Genomic DNA, 26828 nt, shown 5'->3' with positions numbered 1-26828 from the left:
AACTGGCTTAAAAAATATTGGCACGGCTTCAAATGTGTAGTTCTCGCCGCGTGATCACGCGGAGAGGATCTTTCCCTCTCTCTTCTTCCTTACTCTCTTAATTATGGCTAATAAAAAGTTAATGATTACTGGTGTGGAGTAAACACACACACACACACACACACACACACACACACACAAATATACACTTCTAGTTATAATTATGCCGTTTTCATACTGGAATATAGATTCACTCATTATACTGCCGCTCTTTGCCCGGAGTCTGCAGAAATTGATCTTAAAGTTTCTTAGCTCTCAGTCGACGTTAAGTGAACATTTGGCAATCGACTAACGCGATAGATGATATCGATCGGGCCAGTTTTCGGTCAGTCATCCGAACTAGTCTAGCTCGCAGACCTGTCGTCTCGCATTTTAAAGGCACGAAACATGGTCTACGCGTTTGTAATCGGGGAAAGAGATGGGCACTTCTCATACCAGGCACATATTACTATTGGCAAAATATGTTTGTTTTCATGCTGTAGGCCTATAGTTTGTGGTGTTGTTGTTTGTTTTTTTTTCTGGCTTCTATTGCCATCTTAGGCACTGGCACTAGTACAGCTATTACAAGTTCCATCCGATCGTGAGAATGGTATTGTCATTAATCTGACAATGTAATCACTTGCACAAAAGCACAGTGGAATCTGCTACAACGCCCACTTGGCCGCTAGTGGAACCTGATTATTAGACCATGGAGAGTTATCGTCAGCCTTTAACGGTCTCATTAGTAACTGGTAACTCCATGATGAGACCGTTACATGCTGAGCACTGTGAATTAGAAACATGGTACACGCCTTTAAATAAGTCTTAGACGGAAATCCCTGTGCCTGGTCAATAAAACTGCATTTTGTAAAAAAAAAAAAAAGGATCCCTTACAACCCATCAGCCGCGAATTAGCAAATACGATATGCATCCGTCCCTGCATCGAAACATATCCGCTTTACCAGAGATGAAATTATTGATCATCAGTATGTTTAGTAAGATGTGGGCAGGAAGTACTGTTGTTTCTTACTGATCGTTCTACTGCCATCATTTTTTTAGTTTTGATCCGTCCGCATTGGGCGCTTCGGTACACTTGAGCTTCCGGCAAAGGAAAGCTCATTTGCGCAAAATTTTTAAGAGCAGATATTTTTCCGGGTATATACGGAGGAATTCCTGGAATTCTCACTACCATATTCTTGTACAGAAATCTGACTCTGAACTGTGTTAGACTGCATGCGGGTTGATCCTGCAAACGAGGATGCATATAGAGAGTGCACGTCGGGTATGGTCACATCAGCGTTGTGAATCCGTTATCTACACTGTTTAAGACTCAAACACACATAACAGTGAAGATCATTTTCATATGTTTAAATGATTAGGAAGGCCTGCGATTGTATAACACACTTTTCCAATACGGTTATATTCATTGCAATGACTATCCCCTCCCCGAGAACAAATCAAAGTTGTGAGGGGTCCACCTACTCGGGGTCTACTCAGGAAATTCACGGGAACTGTTAAATTTCCTGTTTTCAAACTGATCAGTCAGTGTTCCAGTGCAAAATGTGACACAAAGATGCAGCAGGTTAGTCATGTCTCCCCACCTTCATCCCCCCCCACACACACACACGCATACACACGCACACACACACACACACACACACACACACACACACCTCATTCTTCCATGTTTGCCATGTTTGTTTCCGGCTCTCACTTTTTGCCACATAGCGATAATATATTCCGACATGGTTGAGAGCCACTTAATTCACTCCCACCCAACCGGGGGCCGTGGGGGGGGGGGGGGGGGGGGGAAAGAAAAGGCAGACGCGTTGCTTTGCATTTGATTTGCGCAACCCCTTGCTCCAGGCAAACACAAGATGTTAATGAAGCCAAGAACAACTAATGCATTAGTGAACGAAAATATCGGCAGGACAGTTTTCTTCAGTTCGTCGTTCATCTTAAATTGCTGTTGCATCATAAATTTCAGATGCGAGTAGGCCGAGTTACGAAAATTTGAATAAATGCAGATAATGGACTCTATACAGCAGGACTAATCCAGAACTTGTAATTATCCATTGATCTGATTTAGTGCGTAATTGATATTCAGTGCGTTTTGCTTTGATTCAGTGTATAGGATTTATTGTGTCTTCCAGGTAAATGTAGCCATGAAAGGTCAGTTGAATTTTGTGAGAACAAATTCGAGGTTTTTTTTTTTTTTTTTAAAGAGTGGAACGCTCTGATGTTAATACACTTAAGCTCAGTGAAAATCATGATGATTAGGAGTGTGCTAGGAGTAAGTTAGCTAGGAGTAAGTAACTAGCCAAGGTTGGTGTCAGGACCTGGAGTCTCAACTCTGAGGGTCATTGCAAAGGGTTCCCTGACCTTCACAAGATCACCCTCCAAATGCCGCCAGAACAGTGTACAACAAAAAGAGGTTTTCGATGGCATTGTCGGACATAATGCGGGGACTGTGAGTCGAGACCCATAAATAGACTCTTGACAAAGCAAAGAGGTAGGCCTACTAGGCGAGCGCTAGTATCTCTTTGGACCAAGTACTACATCAACTCTTCAGGTCGCTGGGCCTGTGACCCGATTGTTGGCAAGCCCTGTATCCGGCAAATCTGCGCCATGTCGACTTATCGTGACGACCAGGCACCCATTTGCAATTTAGTAAGATGGATGCAATTACTGAGGGTTGCTGTGACTGTAGCTGCCATGATAGAGGCTACCATGCTGTGGTCGTGTGCCTCTTCAGTTTGAACACTTCTGTCCAGAGGACCCTGTTATCATTGTCACCGTAGCATTTTCTATTAGGTACCCTTTATACAACGTACACCTGTATGCGACAAAGGGACATTGTCGGCAGAACATCGTCCAAGGATGAACGACCATGGGAACGGATTCGAACCCCAGACCAGCTACACGTTGTGTGAACAAATCCAGAGTCTTCTCCCGATATACCAACTTGGCTACTTGGTATACCTAGCACCACGATGCTCCACACGGTGCTCACAGATAGTCTATCCAGGGAGGTGATCCCTGAACTATTGTCTCGCTGTTTCCATAGTAACAGATAGAACAGCCAGTTTGCCATGATTGTTCTAGTGCACTCTGAAACGGCCTCTCTTCAGACGGGAGAGAAGAATATTGCTCTGGCATGGAGCCATTAAACCGTATCTTCACATCCTTCGAAAGTTACTGGACAAGTGCGGCTGGCACCGGAGAGTCGATCACGAGCTGTCCGTTTTCTCACGGCTATTTGCCACCGATGATTGCAGGACCGTCGCAACCGGGGCTTCCGATTGGCAAGGCGTATCAGCCCGGCCTTCCGTCTCAGCTGTGGATGATAAGTCACCATATAAGGACAACCAGTTGGACGGCGCTTGGACACTGTCCTTTGCTATCTGTAATATCGCGTGTGGATGCATCCATCCATCAGTAGCCGGACTATCATGTTGAAAGTGTATGGTAGAAATCCCCCCCCCCCCTTTCCCACCAATTTTCCCATACTAAGTAACAGTGAGCATAAATGGTTGAGCAAGAGTAGCAGTCTGGGAGAAAGACTATCATCATACCCTGTATCCATATCCTTACACCGCCGTAATACATATTCATTTTATACATTGGCCTATATACTATTCATTTTTAATGTCCTAAATGCCAGGCATTCAAGGCAGACAGCAACAGCAGCTGCGATTCGGTGGTTGCTAGCAGCTCCTGGAGTTAAAGGAAGGGACTCGTCTAACAACCCATTATCCTTACACGCCCCCTTTGCCATAATTATTGTTGGCCTTGCACTTCTGGCATTATAGAATGGCCGCGCCCGACATTTCAGTTGCGTTTTACGTGGGAACTTCTGCCGGACCCCGAACGCCTCCCTTTATTTCCTCTTAGAAAAAGAAATAAAGACATGCAATTCATTAATGAATCCTTCCACACCTGCCAATTAGCTGTGTGCTTTGTATTTGAACTCATTAACAAAATGATGTAGGAAGTGTTTCAAGAAGTAGGTCTACTTAACAGCCTTTTATCATGAATTTGTAAACTCAAGCCTTAAGTGCTTCTGTTGTGTACGCATTAATTGAATCTCATGTACATGTCAAGTCTATATCTCCATCACCATACGGCAACAAAACAATAAAATGATACCACCATACGGTTTGGTGTGTCTTTTGCTTTCGAAAGTCATTGATAATTATTTTTCCATTGCTTCCTTACTATCGACCAACTTCCTTTTGAATTTATGCGATTCATCTTTGGACAACAGAAAATGGCAATGAAGGAAATTGAAAAGGAAGTGAGCACCATTATTATGATTTCTTTTCACGTTTGTCAGCAAGCAAAGGTCTCTTGGATATCAAAACTGTGAATATGCTCGCAGGGAGCTATGGGTATTGCAGAGAAACTGTACCCGAGTTATTCGTATTTTCTGTGAGTTTCAATCCCGGTTTGATACGGAAACTGAATATCTATGCATCCCCATAAAACCGGTAACTCTTCTCTGTTGTTCACTAAGCAGACTTTTGTCATCTGTTTGCTTGTTAAAAATAAAAGTGTCATCTTAAGTATCGGGATTATTTTATTTTCACCTCACCGTGTGATGTGGAAGTTTTCCCTCTTTTACATTATGCCACCCTCTCGGTACCCCCTAACGCGCATGTTGCCAAGGTTGGCAAATGAAATGAACGTCTACGGTCTACGTGTGAACCGAAGCTTCATCACGGAGCTATGGCCTCATCGTGCCAAACTGTCCCATTGCTAATTTAAATACGATGCAGATAGCTAAAATGATTGTTTTGCACTCTAGTAATTGCCCCTGAAAAGTTCATGTACTTTCTGCCATTTCCTGCCTGCCTATTGGCGTTGTAAATTTGGCGATGTTTACCTCCCCGTAAAAATGTTTGGACTTCTCTTCCCCACACAGGGGATTATTGATGGGATGGAGCTTCGAATTTAATGATGGTGTTCGATCAAAAGACGATGAAGGAGTGAAGTTTAATTTTTGCGTTTATACACCCACTTGCGATGTCTCTGCTTCATGTTATTTTGCTCGGAACGATGGTGCATCTAGACAAGGTGTATCAGATATGCATGCAATTTTAATCCCCCAGGCTGGATGATGTTCCGATGTTCTGATGTTTGTTGTCTCTGTATGGTGATGGAGACAGACTTAACCACGTCATGTCCTTTAAGGGAGGGGGGGGGGGGGGATACATGGGTCTGTGGGAAGGGAGAGGCGGGTGGTGCATGTACACAGACAGACATGCGTCCCCTGCTCATCTCTTCCTCATTCGTGCTACACGATAGACAGACACAAGGCCTGTTATGTGTGTATACCACCTGTACACACACTATGACTCACTATACAGCACGAATTGATGTGAGACAGTTTTCCCTGTCTCTTTTTCTCCTATCATCTTTCTCTCTCTCACCTTTTCTCACCGTATCTCTCCCTCTATCTATCCATCTCTCTCATTTTATCTACCTCTCTCTTTTCTCACCTCGCCAGTTCATCTGTGCACTGTTCATCTATCGTGGAAAATAATTATTCGGCCTTCATTCCCGCGCAAGCGTCCGTGTGTGTGAGCTCACTGTTTATTTTAGCACACAGTTCGTGTCAAACCTATGATGATAGAGCGTACATAGTCGTGGGTGTGGCATTTGAAATCCCGGAGACATGCTGTGTTCCATGTGTGAATATGTATTGTATATTGTATTCGAAAGAGAGGCTCCCGAGAGATCCTTTAACCATGTAATGTGACAATAGTGCCGAACAAGGAGACAGAAGGCGCATACATTCCTGCCTCACTGTCGCCCAAGCATATCACAGCCACGTCGCGAACGAGTGGTTATACAATTTGTACTTTCGTACACACTTATATCACCCAGATATAGGCTATGATGTCGGTACGTGACCAGACAGATGAGATCAAGCTCAATGAACAACATTGTTTCCTTTCTCGTCATTGCTTCTCCGATCCTTTTTTTTCCCCATCTATACGCTGTTTATCTATCATTAAGAGCTATTGAAAGACTTGGAAAGGCGCGAACAATATAGGCGTACATTTTATGCTGACGATGTGGGGGCACAGGTATTGTAACAAAGAAATCACATATTTTTATCTCGTACCTTCGTTGAGCCCAGTTTCGTAATAATTTTATGCTCGATAGGAGCAGAAAATACGGGTCAGGAACTCGCACATTGGAATATGCCTCACAGTGCAGACACTCCTACGCCTACGAAGCGCACAGTATACAACGTGAAAACCTGTTAAATTGTCTGTCGGTGATTTGTGCAATAGCAGTCACGTGACTGATGCAGCGGGATCGAAATTATTTCTGTTTCAAGCAGTGACGTCAATGAAATCAGGTGATATAATTCCAGAATTTGACTGTATGCCTTTATGGCTGCTGACGATTCGGACGAGGCCAAGTTGGAATAAATTAATGTAGACCTACATTATTTAGGCAATATAGGATAACAAAATCTAATCACTTGGGGAAAATATAACTCAGCGGGGATGTCAAGTTTTGCATTAGACCCCTAAAAGGGCAATATCTGCATATTATTATAATGATTACGAACAGGCCAGAGGCTTGCCGCTTAATTGCAATTTTTCCCGCAGCCGTTTTTCAAGCCCGAGTCCACGCGGTTTTTTTTCTTCGCCAAGCTCGCCCCTGAAATGAGGCAAGGTGACCGGCAGTATATTCAACACCAGTCTTCAAACATGAGGGTATGGGGCTCGCTGCGCAGCGAAAATGTATACAATCCCTTGTGAACATGGCCGATAAACACTCGAGAAGCCTGCACTGAATTGCCATACGACACTTAGGTAGGCCTATAAAGTAGAAATGATGCAAATGTAGGCCTATATGTAATTTCGTCCGCCAAGCGCGGAAGCGGTCGGTTGTCGCGTTCAGATTTCATAGCCATTTTTATGAAACTCGTAGAAATATGAAGCGGTCGCGAGAGATCCACAATGCTTGTGTCGTGCGTATCAGAAGTTACAATTAATTCTTTTGACACATGATATGATTCACATGATTCCGATTTATTGTCTAATTTATGCCACTGCAGTTGGTATGGAACGAGACACATTCCAAGCCCCGTCGTTTTTGTCCCCCCCCCCCCCCCCCCCGTCAAAAGATAGAAAGCACTTATATTTTGATACACTGTGTTGTTACGGTTTATAATTGACAGGGGTTACGTAATCAGGCGCGTTATGATAACTGAGGTGTTCGACCTTGAAAACCATTGTGGACATCCGTTGTAAACAACACACAGTGGATATCTGCGTGCATCCAATACTGAGTACTTCCGGGAGGGTATGTGGAAAAGTACCGTCACCCTCACCCGTTTAAAATTGCCTCGCGGGTATAGAGTAATCCCGAGACATCATTATTAAACAAATTATACAGGGTAACCTTGAGACGTTAAATCATCTACCAATCCATATTTGTCTGTACAGACATGTAGACAACACACTCATGCGGATAGACAGACGTGAGACAGACACAGACAAGCACACACATCCAGACACTAACGACAACAAACAGATCCCAATGCATACCGAAAGGCGACAAGCACACACACTAGTACTCGCAGCCGCCTAATAATTGTTGACAAGCAGGAATCGAGAACATACATGCTGAGCACACACACACACACACACATGTCACATACCAACCGTACGGTAAGTGGTATACCAAAGAATCTGCTTTTGGGTATTCGCACAGGTACACACGGCACACGCACCGCAAATGGTGACTGTATTTTTATTCACATTTTCGAGCAAGATAAGTGAAAGGGCTTATTAAAAATGCATGCTCGCAGCGTCTACCGCATGGTACGGGCAGGTTGGTTTTGCTGCCTTGCATAAATGCTCTCCATTCCCTCGCTTTTTGAGTAGTGTGTAAAATAAGCACACACTTGTCGGTATGGCGGGTCATGTGTCTGGGGGAAAAAAGGCATGTGTTGTGTGGTTGATGGTCTTTCCCTGCGAAAATAATATGCAAGGCATTGATTTGTGATCGTGACATTGTGTAAAGAGAAGGAAGGCAAAGGGAACATTATTGAGACGTGACTGACGGAAAGAAAACTTAATCGAAATCGGAAAAAATCCTGAAATATCAAAAAATTATGGGGAGCGGAAATAGGTTATGTTTCTGTTCTAGTACTGGTCGTAAAACGGTTTGAGTAACTTGTATTTCTCTCGAATCCGTCGTGTCAATTCATAGTGCACCGACAAAAAGCTTCGTCGCACCATGGAGCTCGTTTCTGTTAGGTCCATGGTCGCACAAACTCGGATTTTCTTTCTGGTAGTCTGCAGCGAATCTGTGTACTAAATAATTCATTTTTCCGAAGTATGCTATTTGTGCTGTTTGGAAGGGACAATTTGTAAATGTAGATGAAAACTGTTTGTACAGTGTATAATGTAATGCGTGCGGTGCGTGCGCGATCGTAAGGCGCGGGGACCACGTGGCATTCAACCAGACGACATTGGTTAATGGATGGCAGATGCGCCTCATCAGTATTACGCGGGCCGCTGTCTGGGAATAATGATTATTCCTCTCTGCCCGCTAAAGTGCCGCTCGATGCAGCAGTCGGGCGAATGTTTGTCGTATGTTGCATAGCAGAACATTAATGATTCGCCATCTCATAAAGTGATTTTGCAGACGGGAGATTGGGGGGGGGGGGGGGGGGGGGCATACTCGTATCACGTAAAGGCATAATCGCAACGCAGAGCTAAGATATTTTCGCGGGCAAAGCACGCCGAACAAGTGTATGCAAAATACCACGGCTTCTCCGCACCGTCCGCACAAATTGTAACAAATTGTTGGTCATGTTTTGAATGCTCACGGAATGCAAATATATCAGGCCAAACAGAGGAAACCTTACCGTGAAAACTTCTTGATGGTTTTTGTTACATATCTGAATTCTGGTTTATATCCTTAGCAAAATATTATTTAATATTAAACTCGAATGATGGTTGTCAATATGCGTCGAACTCGAAGGTCTAAAAACACTCAAAATACAATTGAAAATCTAATTTGAAATTGAATTTGAAAATGGGAAAGAAAAACAAGTAAGTTTAAATCGGGAATCTGAAATGTCTTCATTTAGTCCCAAATGTAGGAGAAAGTATGATGTGTCATTATCATCGTGTATATCTTTACTTCCCAAGCTGAGAAGCAATACACACGATTTCACGAGACATGCGTTTTGAATCGGATAGAAACTGTTAAGTGTTAGTCTGAACGCCGGTGGGTGTATGCAAGGTGTACAAAGTGGAAGCTGGGATCCTGTCACAGGAGAACAGCATTTATCTCGTACACCCTGACCCTTCAAGCGAAATGTCATATTCCCAAAGTGGGTGTGACAGGCAGCGGGGAGATTCAGGGGTAGCAGCGAGAGCGGGGGTCCCTGGGAGTGTGTCTCGACGAGACATTCATTCGCATGACTTACTTGTAATCTCCCTCAAAGCCAGCAGGTGTATGAAGCGTGCTACTGGCTACATTGTTCTGGCTGTGCGCGTCGCGTCAGACATGACTTAAGATGTCTTGTGCAAGGGCGCCTGAATAAAACTTGACTAGCAATGGGCTGAGCAAACCACAGTAGGGGGTGTGCGGGGGGGGGTGCAGGAGATTTTCACACACCCCTTTCTTGTCATGAACAAGGGTACCACTGAGGATAAAGGGCTGTAGCTGCCCCCCCCCCCCCATCTCCACAATTTGTTGGATGGTTAAAAAGATCAACAAGAAAAATAGGAAAAACACCACCCTCATTGTCTATGTGTTAGATTCTTCACATCTAAAGGGAATACCATTGACTCCTAGCAGCGCCCTCCCACCCCCCCCCCCCCCCCGAAAAAAAAAATTTAAAAAAATCCATCATTGCTGGGGTATACCATGCGTGATTCCTTTAATCTATTCTTTTTTTTCCTGTTGCTCAAATTACAGGCCCAGTATTCTTTTTCTTTACCAAACCATTCCCCTTCTCTCCTCCTCGCTAGGAAATAATTTTGTAATCTCTGTAATCAATCATTTTATTTGAATTTATTTCTGTGTGATGTATTACAACTGCAGTGTGTGAAAGAATACTTCTGATTTTTTTTTTCTTTTTGGAAGTCATTCGTCACATTGATGTTGCTTGAAATGTACTTCAGCAGTCAGAAAATGGTTGCTTTTTTGACAACATTGCTTCCGACAGACGCATGGAGAAACATTCACAGGCAGACACTAATGTTATTTATGAACAGTTGTAGTTTGTTCTTTATGGAGTCGCAAGCTGCTTCAATAATTTCCTGCCTTTTCTTCTTTCTTTTTTTTCCTCCAGGTTGTCTACTTCACAGCCACTTTCCCCTACGTGATCCTGACGATTCTGCTCATCCGCGGTGTTACTCTCCCGGGATCGGCAGAGGGAGTGCTCTACTACATCAAACCTGACTTCCAGCGCCTTCGCGACCCAAGGGTGAGTTTTGGGGGCAAGGGGGGAGGGGGGTAGGTGGGGTTGGAGGTGAGGGGGTGCGCTTTTTGCAGGGCCCATTCAAGATTGGCTGAAGAACCCTTCAAGAGAGTAAAGATTATCTAAATTTTTTGCTCACGTGGAAGCCTTGCACAGGTTTTAGTCATAACATCACAAAACTGGTGGAGAGCACAAGATATGCAACAAAATTGAAGTACCCATGCCATCCTAATACAAAATACAATCTGCCAGTAAATTTTTTTGCTGAAGTGAACTGAGATTGTAAAGGACTTTCATGATTTCTTCAGTGCTTTCCCAGAGGTAGGCAGGACTCCATCCAGCAGTATAGCACCACTAGGGAAGTTAAAAGAAACTTCCGGAATCTAGCAGATCCTATGAAATCACGAAAAAGTACACGTAGATCTGACTTGCAAGAAAAAATATGCTGCCTGCAGTATTTCATAAGATGTACAATAACATAAGAAAGAAAGGGGACATCACATCAGTGATGTGTAATGCCTGTATCAACAGAACCCAGAGTCAACGGCTCCCTCCATGAACTAACAATGCTTTTGGCCCTCAATCAGTTCACACATATACATGCGTCTGTACTGCCAGTAGTTACTGCCAATGTTTTTATTGTCACAACAGATAGAACTCTGAATTTCCAAATGTTTCTAGGGAGCAATGTCTTTCACGATCCTTTCTGTCATGTCTGAACTCCCCTTACAGGTGTGGAAGGATGCCGCTGCCCAGATCTTCTATTCCCTCGGACCGTCCTGGGGAGGTCTGCTGACCATGGCCAGCTACAACAAGTTCCAGAACAACTTCTACAAGTACGCAGCAATACAAGAGTGCATTTCTCTGGCTAGCATCCAAACAGAACGGGGGAAGGGTGGGGAAAGGGGGAGATAAGGGGACTTAAAAGGGGGGTGGGGATGAGGGGGGTGGAACTCACTTATCAGGGGGACATGTGCATGACCCATCAATCATCGGTACTGAAATGTCTCACAGCTGCAACATTCCTGTGTCTTCGTTTGTTCTTCTTTTGGCGACGCCATCCCTCCTTGGGCATGGGTGTGAGACTATTCAGAGAATGTCTGTGGACCAAATATCCCTTCATCCGAGATTACTAAACCCAACATAGGAAGGAAAGGGGAACTATGAGCAGTTCAAGGGGTGCTGTCTGGTAGTAGTGTTTGCCAAGAGTTGAGGGGGCAAGTGTATCACCACATTGGTTCCCATGTCGTGTCTTGTCAAAGCTGGGATACCAAAATGCAAGGATGAGGATTAAAACAACAAAAGAACATACTAAGAAAAAAAGCAGGGTTACAAGGGTTTATGCAGAGCAATTTTGATTATTTTGTGCCTGTTGAGATGCATGCAACAGGCAAATATGTTCTTCACTGCTCTTCAGAAGTTTGATGGGTGAATTATGACATCCATGTTTCATGTAACAATGCCACCATACTTTCTGTCTTTTGGTGGGGTGATGTAGAATGAGACAATTTTTTTACTGCGATTTTGGTCAAGAATGCTGTTGAAACTTTATTTTCATGTTTTGATGGCAGTTAGTGTCATCGGGTGAGGGAACAGCAGTCAACCCGGTTTTATTTCATTCTAACATTATGTGATCTGATCATGTTAGAGATAATTATCTTAGTTTTGCATTCTTTCACCTGTAGTGGAGTGTCACGTGACAAGCCTCCCCCCCCCCCCAATCTTTGCTCGTTTATCAACGTTTTCTAGAGGCCCAGGGTAACTATGTTAGGAATTTCCTATTATCTATGAACTGTAACAATTGTCTCAGTAATGCCACTAGGATGGAACCACCCCTAACCATACTCGTGTTACAGGCACAAGCACTTTTATGTTGAGTCAAGTGCCATGGCCAAATTTCAATGGTTTAAAAAAAAGCAAAACACAGAACAAAATAAAACAAAACAAAACAAAACAAAAACCTGTATGGATGATTGGTTGTTGTTTTTGAAAGACCTTCCACCAAAGTTCACAACAATGTTGGTATTCTTTCAAGGATGAATTGGTTGTTGTTTTTGAAAGGCCTTCCAAAGTTCACAACAATGTTGCATTCTTTCACTCCCATGTAATGAGATGCTGTCATTTAATAAATCAGGAAAGAATTAGACACGAGTGCAGCAAATAGCTCTTTTTGTCGTTACTCAGTAAAACGAGAGAGGACAAATTTGGGAGAATTTGTGTCTCGCCATCATTGATTTTGGAATGAAAGAAGATGATTTTGGAATGAAAGAAGATGATTTTAATAATTTGAAAGTAAATGACACATTATGCAATGTAGAAGAGTAAAATGTAAATTTAACCATTGAATAACAAGACAAAGGGTTCAAATAAAAGAAAAGTCTTTTACTAAAAAAAAAACCATGCAAATCGACATGCAGAAATCCTAGTTCAGAGACTTGGGGTTTGTTTGGAGGCAAAACTTTGTCTGGCCTTCTATAGTAGTCACATCACAGATAGCAGTGAAAGTACAGGTAATGGTTTAAAGTTCGAGTGTCCCTTCATGCAACCCTGAAAATTAGATTCCTTTCATTCCCAAGAGACATGGAGTTAGGTTTTTGTTTCCTTTTCAAAGATTTTAAGATGTATTACTGAAGACTTCATACATGATGTTGGGAGACATTATTCAAACATACAAAATGTTGTGATGTTTACAAAAGGGATATGCGACCAATAAACTGACAAATATTTGTTTGTTCTGCAGGGATGCTATTATCATCGCCATCCTCAACTGCAGCACCAGCATCTTTGCCGGCTTCGTCATCTTCTCGGTTGTCGGCTTCATGTCCTACGACTCTGGCCTGCCCATTGAGAAAGTTGCTACATCAGGTAAGCCTGTCTTCTTTATTTTCGATGTAATTTCTGCAAATTGTGTACTCTCTCTCACTCTGCAATCTGTCTCAAAAGATGACTGATAGCAGGGAAGAGAGAACATCTAGACATCAGTAAGATGAGAAGTATTGACAAGTCATGTGGCTAAAGAGCTGCACCGTTGTCTTTCTGTTCCATGTCGCTTTTAACTCCGTGTGCAGAAGTAGAAAGTACTTTCACCTCACACAGGATCCAATATACTGTAAAATGAGGAATTTTCGCATGCATTTTAATTTCGCGAATTTCGCAAGTGCCAAGATTCGCGAAATTAAAATGCGCGCGAAAGTTCTTGTCTACACTATATGCATTGAATGCTAGTGGCAGTTCGCGAAAATTTCATGCCGCAAAAAAGGCCGACAGCTCCAATTCGCAAAAAATTTATGCCGCGAATACATCATGTTTTACAGTACGCCAACTAAGATATGACATGTATAGAGTTTCAAAAAATGATTTGTTGCAGACATTTGAGAAGGTGTGGAAAAAACAGAAACACTCCCACATAGACAAAACAAAAATGGGGGAGGGGGAAATGAGCAAGTCTACCTGCAACTGTGAATACATGTGACCTTCCTAGCCATGCACAAGCTCTATTGGCTCTTTTTGTGTGAATTCAGTTCAGTGCTGGCTTTGCAGAGATGGATATGTGATGTGTGGGGGCTGTGTGAAGAGGGGCCTGCATTTAATCTATACTACCAAGACTGCAGAATGCTGTGAGCCACTGGTAGTGAGTTGATTTTTTTTTTTTTTTTAAAGTTCAGAGGCCTGGTTGTGGATTTTGGAAGTCTGCCATTAAAATGGACATTAACGGAGATGTACTTGACCCCACTAAGGGTGCAAAGGTTTTGTTGATGTCGCTTAAATACAGGGGTAGGGGGATGCCTGATGGTCAAGTTAAATAATAAATATGCTCATATTTTTATCTATCTTATTACCTCTTTCCCTGGGGACACTTGTGAGGAGATAAATGTTTGTTCTCTCAATCTATTTGATTTTACTGAAGTAGTATTTTTTTTTTACCTAAATTTTATTTACATTGGAGGGTGGTTTTTTGAACAGGACAAATAAATTCACTGATGATTGATCAAGCAAATGCCTTTTTGTTTCTGATCAATCATAGTGTACTTTTCAAGTCACAATAAGGTTTCAAAACTAGGAGAGTATTTGAGCATTGAAACTGAACTGTATCATGGAAACAATTTGAATACAAAGTTGTCATGTGTATAGTGATGGGGGGGGGGAGGGAAAATGGGAGAGTATTGGGCACATGAACAGACAAAGAAAGCTGTCAAACAACTATTATCATTCACTCAGTAGGTCATCACTTTGTGTGAACCACCCAAATTCTAAATTTCAGTGCTGCACTGAGCTGCATCTGATATTAATGTATCATTTCACCTTCCACAAGAATGAATTGATGGACTTCTTGCTGCAGGGATGTCGAGTATGAAAACGAATGAAATAAACAAATTTTCTACTTACAGTGGGAAGAATGGATGATGGTATCTGTGTGACTTTAGAGGCATTGTGTCAATTATTCATTAGTTTTAGTTTGCTGGAGGGCTTGGCACGCAGATCATTCATTATTCACCCAACAAAGAGGGTCTAGCACAAAGCGTTTTTGTTTTGGCTTTACAGTGAAACTTGCTGACTTTGCGTTTTGAAAGTTCACTGTCCTGTTCGTGTTGAATCCCTGCTGATTGTAGGAAGTCGAGTCGCACTTTCCGGCACATGTTTGCACTTTTCTATGTTTTGCCTTCACACAATGCTTTCCTGTCAAAGTGTCGGTGCCTTAAAGGGATGGTATAATTTTGGTTGAGATGGGGATTCAGCTTTTTAACGTTTTGCGAGATAATTACAATGCCACGGATGAAATATTAAAGAGCATACAATTCTAAGAGGAGTTTGAAGATTGTTTGATGAAAATCGGTTTTGAAATGGCTGAGAATCCAAAAACAAAGGAAAGCAAAGTGACCCCAATGAAAGATGGGTCCCACATTGTATTAAGATCACTTTGTTTTGGATATCTCAGCCATTTCAAAACCAATCTTCATCAAATAAACATTGAATTCCTCTGAAAATGTTATGCTCTTTCATATTTTGGAAGGGGTTTTTCATCTCACAAAAAAGAAAGTTGGAAACCTGGGAGCATTTCATGAAGCATTTTGTCCGACAAAGTTGTCGGACGAATTTGCCTTCAGCCAATCAGATGCAAGGATTTCAGTAGCTTGTAACAGCGTGTCAGAAAAATATCCGACCAGAATGCTTCATGAAAAGCCCCCCTGAAGCCAGCCAACTCGGCCAAATCTATGCCATCCCTTTAAAGCTCCAAAAAGGCTGTAGGAATGCCTGAATATTTCAAGAAAATTAATCTTAATCCTTTGATGGTATGCTGTGCAAATATTTGTTAAACAAATTTGATAATTTGCCATAAGTAAACAAAACCACAGACCCACTGTTTACCCTGAAAATGACCTACATGTGGGTATAACAGTTTAAAAAAAAGGGGGGGGGGCAAACAGACTTCTCATATACCTTTATGTTGAGGTAGCTTTAAAAAACAATTGGCTCGTTTCCAAAAAGAAAAAAAGAAGTAATGTTTGGTTTGGCGTTAAGTTTTTTCGGGGGGCAGTTTTTCTTGTTTGCTGTTTCTTTTCTCACGTTATGAGTGTAGTTCGTATTGAAAACAGTTCGAGAGTGCCCTACTTTTACAAGGGTGGCCCACTTCTCGATTTTACCAGTGATAAAAAACTTGTGATATGAATGAAGTAGCAAGCATCTCCTATTGTTGATCTATAACGACCACTATTTGAAAGCATGATGTATGCTTTAAGGAATTTTGTTCATGCATGGTACCAGTAAGAAAAGAAAGAAAGCGATTCCTTTGTTTCAGTAAGTTTTCATTACAAGACCAATCCAGTTGCAGGCTTTGTTCCTTACAAAAGTAGGGCATTCACTAAATGTCTTGAAACTTGTGTTGTAGACTATCAAATAGAAGGTTTCTGTGGCATGTTCAGTGTATGAAGAGCCCTCGTAGGGGAAAGAGGGGGAAGGATATGGTTCAAGGAGAATGAATGGGATTTCTGACTTACCAACTTTGGTGATTCGACGCTGGGGCAACAAGACCTCGTATCTACAAAATGTCAAATGTTCAGGAGAGCCAAAAAAAAAAAACATGGCGGCCAAAGCACTATAGCAAATGGGAAAGCCTTTCCTTTGACATGCTGTGGTGGCTTTATTTTGGAGTAAGACAGTTGGGATTTGAACAGGACATCACCTAACCCATTATTTGACCATTTATTAAAAAAAGTCATTTTCACCAAAATTTCAGATACAAGGTCTTGTCACCCCAGCGACGATATATGGCCTAATACGCAAAGTGTGTGCCACTAGTTCTTGGCCAGAGTTGAGCACTTTCATTCATTCATGTTTGTTTGTTTGTTTCTCTTGTGCCTCTCCTGTGCTCAGGTCCCGGCCTAGTGTTTGTGGTGTACCCGGAGGCCCTGGCCCGCATGCCCGTGGCCCCTCTCTGGTCCGTACTCTTCTTCTTCATGTTCATCACCATCGGAATGGACAGTCAGGTGAGTTTGGCTGGGAATCTTGTCCGGGGTCCCATTCTGTGTAAGATGTTAACATGGTAACACTCGCTAGAATAGCGACTTCTTGTAGCAACAGCCAATCAGGAAGCAGAATTCTTGTCATTACCATGACACTTGACGTTGCAGCAAGAATGCAGCTATCGAAGGGACTGTTTATGAAATGGGGCCCAGAAGTAGTAGGACATGTGTGTGGAAGAACTACTCCACAGTGAGAGGAGTAGCTTTCGGGGCCAGATCTGTTATTGCCTAAAGACCTGCTGTGGATGTAAGCAGATGTTAACATGGTGGGGACATTCCATCAAACATGTGGCTTCAGAGGACGTAGAAAGACAAAAGGAACATTCAGTGAAAGTTGAAGGGAAATTGGATCATATGTTCAAAAAGTTACAAATGTGTTTAAAGTTTGGCTAATGCCCATGTGCTGCCTTTTCAAGATGAGAACTCTTGAGATGTCACAGAACTATCTTTATAGATATATGTCAAAATCAATTTTCAAATTTTCTGTCTTTTAATGGAAACTATCCTTTTCTGCGCCCCCTACTGAGATGTGTTACAGGAAATCATGTATTCACTGCCTTGTGAAGAAAGTTAGTCAAGTACTTCATTGATGTCTTTCAGGAAAAATAATTTTTGTGAAATTCTTTCAATTTTTTTCCTCTGTGATATTCACATATTATTACACAGCGTTGCTTTCAAATGAGGGGAGATTGAATGAACAAAACTTTGAAAAAGTATAACTTTCGACAGGATTTTATATTGCCATTGTCTTCACTTGTTCCATGTACAGTTTGTTGACGTGGAAACGGTTGTCACCGGCGTCTATGACATCCTGGAGAAGAACGTGCCGTGGATGCGGGGGAGGAAGACACTCCTCACCGGTCTGATCTGTTTCTTCACCTTCTGGATCGGACTCCTCCTTGTGACACAGGTGAGGACATGGCATTGTCGAGGGATGTTAGCTTAAGTTAGGGTTTCTTGCCATGGTTCAGGTTTCATCCATGGTTGGGGAAAATGATGCTCCCAGAAATGACTCGCATTGTAGCTGGGCTCAAAAGTAAGAGGAATGGGAAATTTAAAGCAGTAGGAGTGGTTAGTGAGTGGGAATGGTAATAATGGTGAGTGTAATAGTGGTAGTGTTAGGTAGTGGTAGCAGTAGTAGTAGTGGTAGTGGTAGTCGTGGACGTGGTAGTAGTTGTAGTTGTAGTAGTAGTAGTAGTAGTAGTAGTAGTAGTGGTAGTAGTAGTAGTGGTAGTAGCAGTGGTAGTGGTAGTGGAAGTGGTAGTAGTAGTAGTAGTAGTAGTAGTAGTAAGTAGTAGTAGTAGTAGTAGTAGTGGTAGTAGTAGTAGTGGTAGTAGCAGTGGTAGTGGTAGTGGAAGTGGTAGTAGTAGTAGTAGTAGTAGTAGTAGTAGTAGTAGTGGAAGTGGTAGTAGGAGTAGTGATAGTGGTAGTGGTAGTGGTAGTAGTAGTAGTAGTGGAAGTGGTAGTAGCAGCAGTAGCAGTGGTGGTAGTTGTAGTGATAGTGGTAGTTTTAGTAGTAGTAGTAGTAATAGCAGTAGTGAATATGGTAATGGTGGTGGTAATGCTAAAGGTAGTGGTAGTGGTAGTAGTGGTAGTAGCAGTAGACACACCATTTATGTCTGCTTCCTCCAATATGAGATGCATTCTTTTTATGTCTTTCAAATTTCTGATGTTTCAGAAATTAGATACACAGCATACCCAGATTAGCATGTTAGTTGCTAGTGAGTGCTCATAATGTTTGTACCCATGCACGACAAGATGCTCACAAGTTGAGCAAAGGGTGTCAACTTTCAAATTTTCCCTCTTCCTCCCCCACCCCCTCTAGAGCGGAATCTACTGGCTGACACTGATCGACAACTATGCAAGCACTTTCACCACCTTGACAGTTGCTGTCTTTGAGACAATCGTCATCTCTTATGTGTATGGTGAGTGGCTCATGACATTCCTTGTGGTATTGTGGTTGGTGTTTTTTTTTTTTGCTTTGTTTTTCTTTATCTCATCCGGTAGATACAAATCAAGTCACTCTTGTGTTAAAGATAATATAAAGTTTTGGTACCTCAAAAGTTTCCCTGAGTTTCCTTGTCTTAGTTTGTGTTTCAGGTTAAAGTACCTTTCATATAACTGACACTGTGAGACTTACTCGCCCCAAAGTGCTCTCATGTCTTAGTAATCATGCAATAATGGTTTCGTACACTACATGTATATTGATTGTCGCGGACACGGGAGTCAAACTTACGGCTCGTTCGAATTTTTCAGAGCCCGCTCTGCTCTGGTACGAAACCATTATTGCATGATTACTAAGACATGAGAGCACTTTGGGGTGAGTAAGTCTCACAGTGTTAGTTATATGAAAGGTACTGTAATCTGAAACACAAATTAAGACAAGGAAACTCAGGGAAACTTTTGAGGTACCAAAACTTTATAATATCTTTAATCGAATCCACCTGTTGTGACTGAATTCAGTCATTGAAAAAGATAGATACAGATCAGAGTTGTAATGTTTCAGCAAGTACCTTGCAGAGACATTTCTGGGTTTAGTTTGATAGTTTTTGAAGTTTTTTTTTTTTCCTTTGGTTTATTTTGTGTGTTTTCTCTTGTTCCTTGCTGATTGAATTTCTTGGATGAGTTATGTGAAGAGTAATTTCCTTGATAAACCATTAACAGAATTTTTCTAACCCTTTGTTTCTATGAGAAATGGTACAGTAAACCTTATCACCTGCAGAGTTTTTATTTCCTAGTGGCAGTTAGTGCTTATTACTAGTTTGATATTTGTATACCTCATATTTGCATTATATCAAGACTCTCATAACATGTAAGACAGTGCAACTGCAAGTTGTCACACTGGAAACAAAATGGACAGTGGCTTTGACATACATTTTGTGTTTTTCCTCTGTTTTGAATGTTAAATTCACAGGAGTTGGACGCTTTGTGAATGACCTCAAGGCCATGATCGGATTTGAGGTCCCAGTCTACTGGAAAATTGCCTGGATGTTCATTGCACCTTTTGTGATTTCGGTAAGAGAATCACCTAACCTGCCCCCTTGCCTCTGCCACTGCCTTACATCCACCAGCCCCTGCTGTGTAGAACCCCCAAGTCATTCAAAGACTGGATAGTATGGGTGGCCCAATTCATTCGCTGCCCACATGGGTACAATCTGAAAGCCTGTAATAGCAACCGGTCAGCAAAATATGTTCATTGAAGCATACGCTCATTGGTCACGGGCAACTCCAGTCAAGGGAATCTCCCACTGTGTGTGTACTTACATAGAGATCAGTGATGAAGCTGTGTGCAATTCATTTCAGGATTTTTAAATATATCTGAACTGGTCGGCCTTCCCACTCTATGACACCCCATGCTACTAGGTCTTTAATCCTATCAATCAATCCATTTCCTTTTATCCCCTCCCCTTTTACGATTTTGTAAATTTTTTTTTTTTCATATGATATGACCTATGCCAATGGAGTTTTCCTCAGTTTAAGATTAAATTCATGTGGACAAACTTGACCTTGTGACCAAGACACGCTGAGAAGGTTGAAGGATACGGAGTGGGTATGGATAGCAAATGGATAGCTCCCTCGTAGATTAGGCAAAGTAGACAGTTGTGTGTTATGAAGACTGAATCCGCTGCCTTTAGTCTCTGGTGGTACATGTATCTGCACCACCCCTTGTCCCATCCAGCGTCTATTTGGCGTCTGTAACTGTTTGCACAAGTTTCTGTTTTGTTCCACAACCTTGTTTTTGCATCTGACCCATTTCCTGTTGATACAGCTGCTGGTCGCTCAAGTACTTAGAGGTGTGTGTGTGTGTGCGTGTGTGTGTGTGTGTGTGTGTGTGTGTGTGCGTGTATGTGCTGGGGGACCAAAATAACACCAAACCGAGAGACAATGCCTCAAAATGAGAGTAAAGAAAATGCCTACTATTAGATTGTACCATGTGCAAAAAACAGATGTGGTTGTAATCTATTGGCTACCTTTGGACTGACTGACCTGCCTGTACATGTGTCCCTGATTAGAAACCATTTTTTTTCCCCCCAGAGGATCTTCTGTGGTCTCCTTCTCGACCCCCCTCCCCCCCCCCCCAAAAAAAAAGGGAACTTGAAGCACAATGACCTTGACCTGTGTAAATGGTCCTAACTAACGTGAGCATCGATTGACATGAGTTAATTGTCTACTGTCTTTGGACATAAAGTGTCGATTCAAAGCTTTCATACTCAGTATATTAGGTAGAAATGTGAGACCAAGCTGGTGCATTAATGACTTTCCTATTTCTGTCTTCCATTCTGCATCGTCTGACGACACCGAACAGTTCATCTTCATCTTCTTCTGCGTGGCCTACCAACCGCTGACTTACGACGACGACTACGTCTACCCTCCCTTTGGGGAAGCCCTGGGATGGGCCATGGCCGTCTCGGCGATGATTCTCATTCCCGCCTACTTCATCTATTTCTTCATCTTCAAGGCAGAGGGAACCCTTTGGGAGGTAGGTTTGGATTGTTAGTTTTTGATTGGAAAGTTCCACCCTGTGGGACACGTGTGTTTGATAAGAAGATGCATCCAACACATCAGCATATAATTGCAGATGTAGAAAAACATGATTGGGGCAGGAAAGGAATTTAGGAGAAAGCGACATTTATGTCTTCATCTCATAACTGTGTCATCAGTATGTGTAGTTTTTTTAGCTCACCTGAGCCAAAGGCTCAAGTGAGCTATTGCGATCGCCCTTCGTCCGGCGTCCGTCGTGCGTCGTGCGTCGTGCGTCGTCCGTCGTCCGTCGTCCGTCGTCCGTCGTCCGTCGTCCGTCGTCCGTCGTGCGTCGTGCGTAAACTTTTTACATTTTCATCTTCTTCTTGAAAACCCCAAGACCGATTTTCATCAAACTTGGCAGGTAGCATCCCTAGGGGGTTAGGAACTCAATTTGTTAAAATGGGCACCATGCCCCACCCAGGGGGCCCCCAGGGGGGCCCAAACCCCCCAAAATTAAGGAATCTGTAAAAATCTTCTTCTCTAGAACCAGAAGTGATAGAGCTAAGTTAATACTATGAGTTAGTACATTGATGACTGTAGTTTCAAGTTTGTTCATGGCAGAATCAGGGGTGCCCCCCTTGGGACCCAGGGGAGGGGGGTGGGGAAGGGTTCTAATGGGGCCTAAATTGTACATTTTCATCTTCTTCTTGAGAACCCCATGACCCATTTTCACCAAACTTGGCAGGTAGCATCCCTAGGGGGTTAGGAACTCAATTTGTTAAAATGGGCACCATGCCCCACCCAGGGGGCCCTCAGGGGGCCCAAGCCCCCCAAAATTAAGGATTCTGCAAAAATCTTCTTCTCTAGAACCAGAAGTGATAGTGCTTAGTTAATACTATGAGTTAGTACATTGATGACTGTAGTTTCAAGTTTGTTCATGGCAGAATCAGGGGTGCCCCCCTTGGGACCCAGGGGAGGGGGTGAGGAGGGGTCCTAATGGGGCCTAAATTGTACATTTTTATCGTCTTCTTGAGAACCCCATGACCCATTTTCACCAAACTTGGCAGGTAGCATCCCTAGGGGGTTAGGATCTCAATTTGTTAAAATGGGCACCATGCCCCACCCAGGGGGCCCCCAGGGGTCCCAAACCCCCAAATGAAGGAATCTTTATAAATCTTCTCTAGAATCAGAAGTTATAGAGCTGAGATAATACTATGAGTGATTACATTAATGACTGTAGTTTCAAGTTTGTTCATAGGAGATCCAGGGGTGCCCCTCTTGGGTAGGGGGGGGGGGGGTGGTTGGAAGGGTCCAAATGGGGGCCTGAATTGTACATTTTCATCTTCTTCCTGAAAACCTCATGATGGATTTTTGTCAAACTTGGCAGGTAGCATCCCTAGGGGGTCAGGATCTCAATTTATCAAAATGGGCACCATGCCCCACCCAGAGGGCCCCAGGGGGCCCCAATCCCCCCAAATTAAGGAATCTTAAAAAAAATTGGGCCTTTATTGTACATTTTCATCTTCTACTTGAGAATGCCTGGTCAAATTTTGGTAGAGCTGTGAATAATTTAGGTTAGTGACTGCGTGAAAGGTGAACTTGCGATACTCAGGTGAGCGCTAGACCCGCGGGTCTCTTGTTTTCAATCACAGTGAAATTATAATTGGTGAAGTGCTTAGATTGGCATGTACAGCAACTAATTACACCATATCTAGGAAATATTTTGATATTTCGGATACATGTATTAGTAAGTTTTCAGATGAAGTTAGAGTTGTCTTCTTTAATTGGACAGAAGTTGTGATTTGCCTTGAATTTGTACTGGAAATGGACTCTTGATATCTTGAGATATGTGGTGGGACATATTACCTCCGTGGACGTAGAATCAACAGTGGTGAGACAGATTGAAAATGAGTGTGAGAGAAACGGCCAGGGTGGAAGGTTACATCATCATTTTTAAATTTTATTACCCTCCAATCTGTACCTTTTTTTTCCCTACAGAGGTGGCAGACCAGCACATCCCCGGCTGTAGAGTGGGGACCTCTGCGAAACGGCGATCGGCTCAAGGCGGGATACCCGCTTCTCGAGGGGCACGACGCGGAAGAGGAGAAAATGGATAACACAGCTATCTAAGGAGGAGGCTACACCCCTTGCAGCCTTCGTGCTTGTGGCAGTTTAGCATGCGGTTCTCTGCACTTCGTTACACCCCACACTGCTGCTTGCAGCGATATTATCACTTACTTGCCCGCACTTTCTTACTAGTAGAGAGAGAAAAAGAAGAAAAACAGAATGGACTGAATTAGGTGAAAAAAAAAAACCCGAAACAAACAACAGCCTGTGATGTCAAGGAAGAACTTTGTACGTCCTTTTGTGCCTAAAACTTTTTTATGTGTGCAACCGGAGAGGATGCAGAGACGAAGCGTGTCAATCCGTCCTTCTTGTCTGATGTTGCGTTCAAGCCACTGGCAGAAGGAGATTGGGATTGAGACTGGTGTCCGCATGGAGGCTTTTGTGGCGTAGTTTTTAGTTTGTGTGGTCCGATGTGCCGATGAAATGATACTTAAGTTTTGTGGTGATTCGTTTATCCTAATCAGGATAATAGATTGTTGTCGCTTGCCCTTGCTTGTCCGGAGAGGGGTCAAGGGGTCAATATGTGCTCTGTTCGCACACAAATTTTGAGCACAGTATCTGTGTGGGCCATGAGGCAGGGAGCTAGCAAAGTATCATTGTGCCATCTGCCCTCAGTTGCTTAATCAATGGAATGAAATAACCTCTGTTTTAGAGATAGTCTGAAAGTTTTGTCAACACCTATCCTTCAAAAAACCTTTGATTTGCTCAACATACTATGTGCATCTCTTAGCATTATGCTATGCAAACTCTTGTTTTCCTTCTTTCTCTAGTCGTGCGCTATGTGGATCAGGAAATGGCCGAAGAGTTTAATTTCACTATATCCAACAGTTGATGAAAACTAATATAGGTAAGGCTTGAATTAGTACGACAGAAGTAAGGAGAATGTGTCACAAGTTTGATTAAGTATACCCCCCCCCCCCATTCAATTGACATAAGTGGCATGTGGTAAATGTCCCGGTGAGTTGTCATGGTGTGAGTATCTGCTCGCAAACGAGCGATGCTAGGTGCCGAAGACTCTGCCCACTCTCAACTCCTTCCAATAAGTCAGGCATAGTTTGTTTTAAGAGTGATCTGCTGAACAACATGCAGAGATGAATAATAATTTGTATTACATTTACCGCATGTCTTTACTTTGTAACAAGAGCCCAACTGACTTGTGAAATTTATAAGTGAAAGCGTTTATCTCCTTCTATGTATGTTTGATTATATGCTGATGTGTGGTAAACTATACAAATGATAGTCCAGAGGGGGTTAAGGTAAATCTTCAAAACACCGCCCCCTCTCAGCACTGTGATTTTTGTTCACTTATTTATTCTTTTATAGCAGTTACTATAGATGTGGATACAGGCACATTGTTAGCCTGTATGCCTGTGGGGAAGAGAGGGCAGTATTCCTACTAAGTGGTGTTGTATATTTGTTAATTGCCTCAGTGCATTTGTGGTACAACATATTACTTTGGTGCTGTCACTTATTTTTTTAGCGATTTAAGTTACCTTTTTTTATTGTTGTTAAGAGAGGCTTTTGGTTTCCTTATACATACCTTGGTTATGCTAGAACATTCCATTTGTCAATTAATTTGCTCACATTTTGAGTCAAGAGTTGTTGCAGGGTAGCCAGCTCCTTGCATCCAGAGAACCCCAATATGATACTCTAATGCTTGTTGATTTTTGTTTATTTAAGGCTGTGTGCTACTTTAGGGCAACCCATCATCACTTTTACACTTTTAAATCCAATCTGTCAAAGCATTCCGAGGCATCAATTAACATGTTTATGGAATCATGCATACTCAAACACACACAGATTGACTGTGTAGGGATGGGAGGGGAGAATTACTTGTATGGGAGAGCTGCGGACATACTTTGTTTATTCTTCTTCTTGAGAGGAATTTGCAGGTACAGATGTACCTAAGTGTGTAAAATAAAATAAAAAAGTCTCTAACAGATGAAAAGAATTATATATATAGAATAAAGTAAAAGTAGGTTAAATATTTGTGGACTCTGATCGGACAAGGGGGGTGTCTTCTGTTATTGTTTTCAGGACAGAATTCTAAACTTGTCCAAACTTACAGCGATCTTAATCTGTAACATGTGGGAATTGCCAGTGTAATATGATGTACCGTTACAAAGACTTGTCGAATGTGGGACTAAGCAAAGTTAATCACATTATGAACACATCTCAAGAGAGCATTGTATGTATCTCTCTATTAATTTATTCTACATTAATAAATTGTAATGTTAACTTGTCTGGAATAGATACTCCCTAATATGGTAGCTAAAGATCACCTCTAACGGACAGCAAAGTTTGCCTCAGCAAGATTTCTGTGAGCATTCTTCCTCCGCATGTGGTAGTCCTGATAAGTTTGGTGCAATGCGTAAGGAATCGTCAGCGTAGGACCTCTAATATATATATGTGTGTGTATATATCTACGTATAGCTAAAATATGCATCTGAATTATGATCAAGAGGCAATGTAGATTAATGACCAAGAAAAAAGCACGTCCACTGGATATCATCTGTAACGGCCCCCGACTCTCTTCTTCCCAACCTGCAAGAAATTTCTGGTTTTGATGTGGATTTGTAGTCGTTCTTATATTTGTGTTGAAAATTAAATTTAGGTTGATGTGGCTTCCAAAGTGCTTAAGATTAGTTGTGTTCCTCTTCTTTTTTTCAATAACTTATTTGAGGGTAATGAGATTTTGTATATTTTAAATTCCCTCTGTGGAAATTCAAGGACCTCCTGTCAAGCTATTTGTCACAGCATCTTGATAGAAACATCATGAAGCATTTGACAGAAAGGTGCGACGGTGAGTGCAGCTTGACACCATGATCTTATTTTTGCTTTCTCGTTTTTATCGACTGCATCATTGATGAGACCACAAATGTTAAGGGGCCAAAGGAAGATACGGAAGAACCACAGGAGAGGAGGAGAATACTGTTAGGAGGGGCATCAGCTCTTGGGCGGTAGTTCTTACAGGGTTTTTAACTGAAATGTACCCCTCTTTGTAAATTGTCTTAAATATGTCTACATCCTTGTCATAGTTTTACTTATGTCATTTTTTTCTTTTTTGGTATTTATGTACAAATGATTTACATTTACCTTCTGGTATATTTCTGTTGTTTCCAGATATGTGTACATTCTGTTTATCTTTTGCAAAATGATGATGATACATAGATTTATAATATAAGGTGGTGTATTTTCAGATGACATTTTCGTAGATACCGAGCCACATGTAA

At 42.2% G+C, this 26828-nt stretch overlaps 1 protein-coding gene across 1 annotated transcript in view; it reads left to right on the top strand.

Moving 5' to 3' along the window:
- Positions 1–26235, top strand: part of LOC139731479 (sodium- and chloride-dependent glycine transporter 1-like) — a 51122-nt gene extending 24887 nt beyond the window's left edge. Inside the window, exons 6-14 of the mRNA XM_071642363.1 lie at positions 10355–10489; positions 11216–11319; positions 13224–13348; positions 16856–16968; positions 17774–17914; positions 18830–18929; positions 19919–20019; positions 21311–21484; positions 23467–26235. Coding sequence (XP_071498464.1) covers positions 10355–10489; positions 11216–11319; positions 13224–13348; positions 16856–16968; positions 17774–17914; positions 18830–18929; positions 19919–20019; positions 21311–21484; positions 23467–23598 — 1125 coding nt within the window. The 3' untranslated portion in view covers positions 23599–26235. The remainder of the gene's footprint in view (positions 1–10354; positions 10490–11215; positions 11320–13223; positions 13349–16855; positions 16969–17773; positions 17915–18829; positions 18930–19918; positions 20020–21310; positions 21485–23466) is intronic.
- The last annotated feature ends 593 nt before the right edge of the window (positions 26236–26828 follow it).

The sequence above is a fragment of the Diadema antillarum genome, unplaced genomic scaffold (genome assembly GCF_040938485.1).
Source record: "Diadema antillarum isolate AM-2024a unplaced genomic scaffold, OU_Dant_1.0 seq00000375_RagTag, whole genome shotgun sequence".
Lineage (NCBI taxonomy): Eukaryota > Metazoa > Echinodermata > Echinoidea > Diadematoida > Diadematidae > Diadema > Diadema antillarum.
The sequence above is the reverse complement of the archived record's forward strand: the minus strand, read 5'-3'. Positions and strand labels throughout refer to the sequence as shown.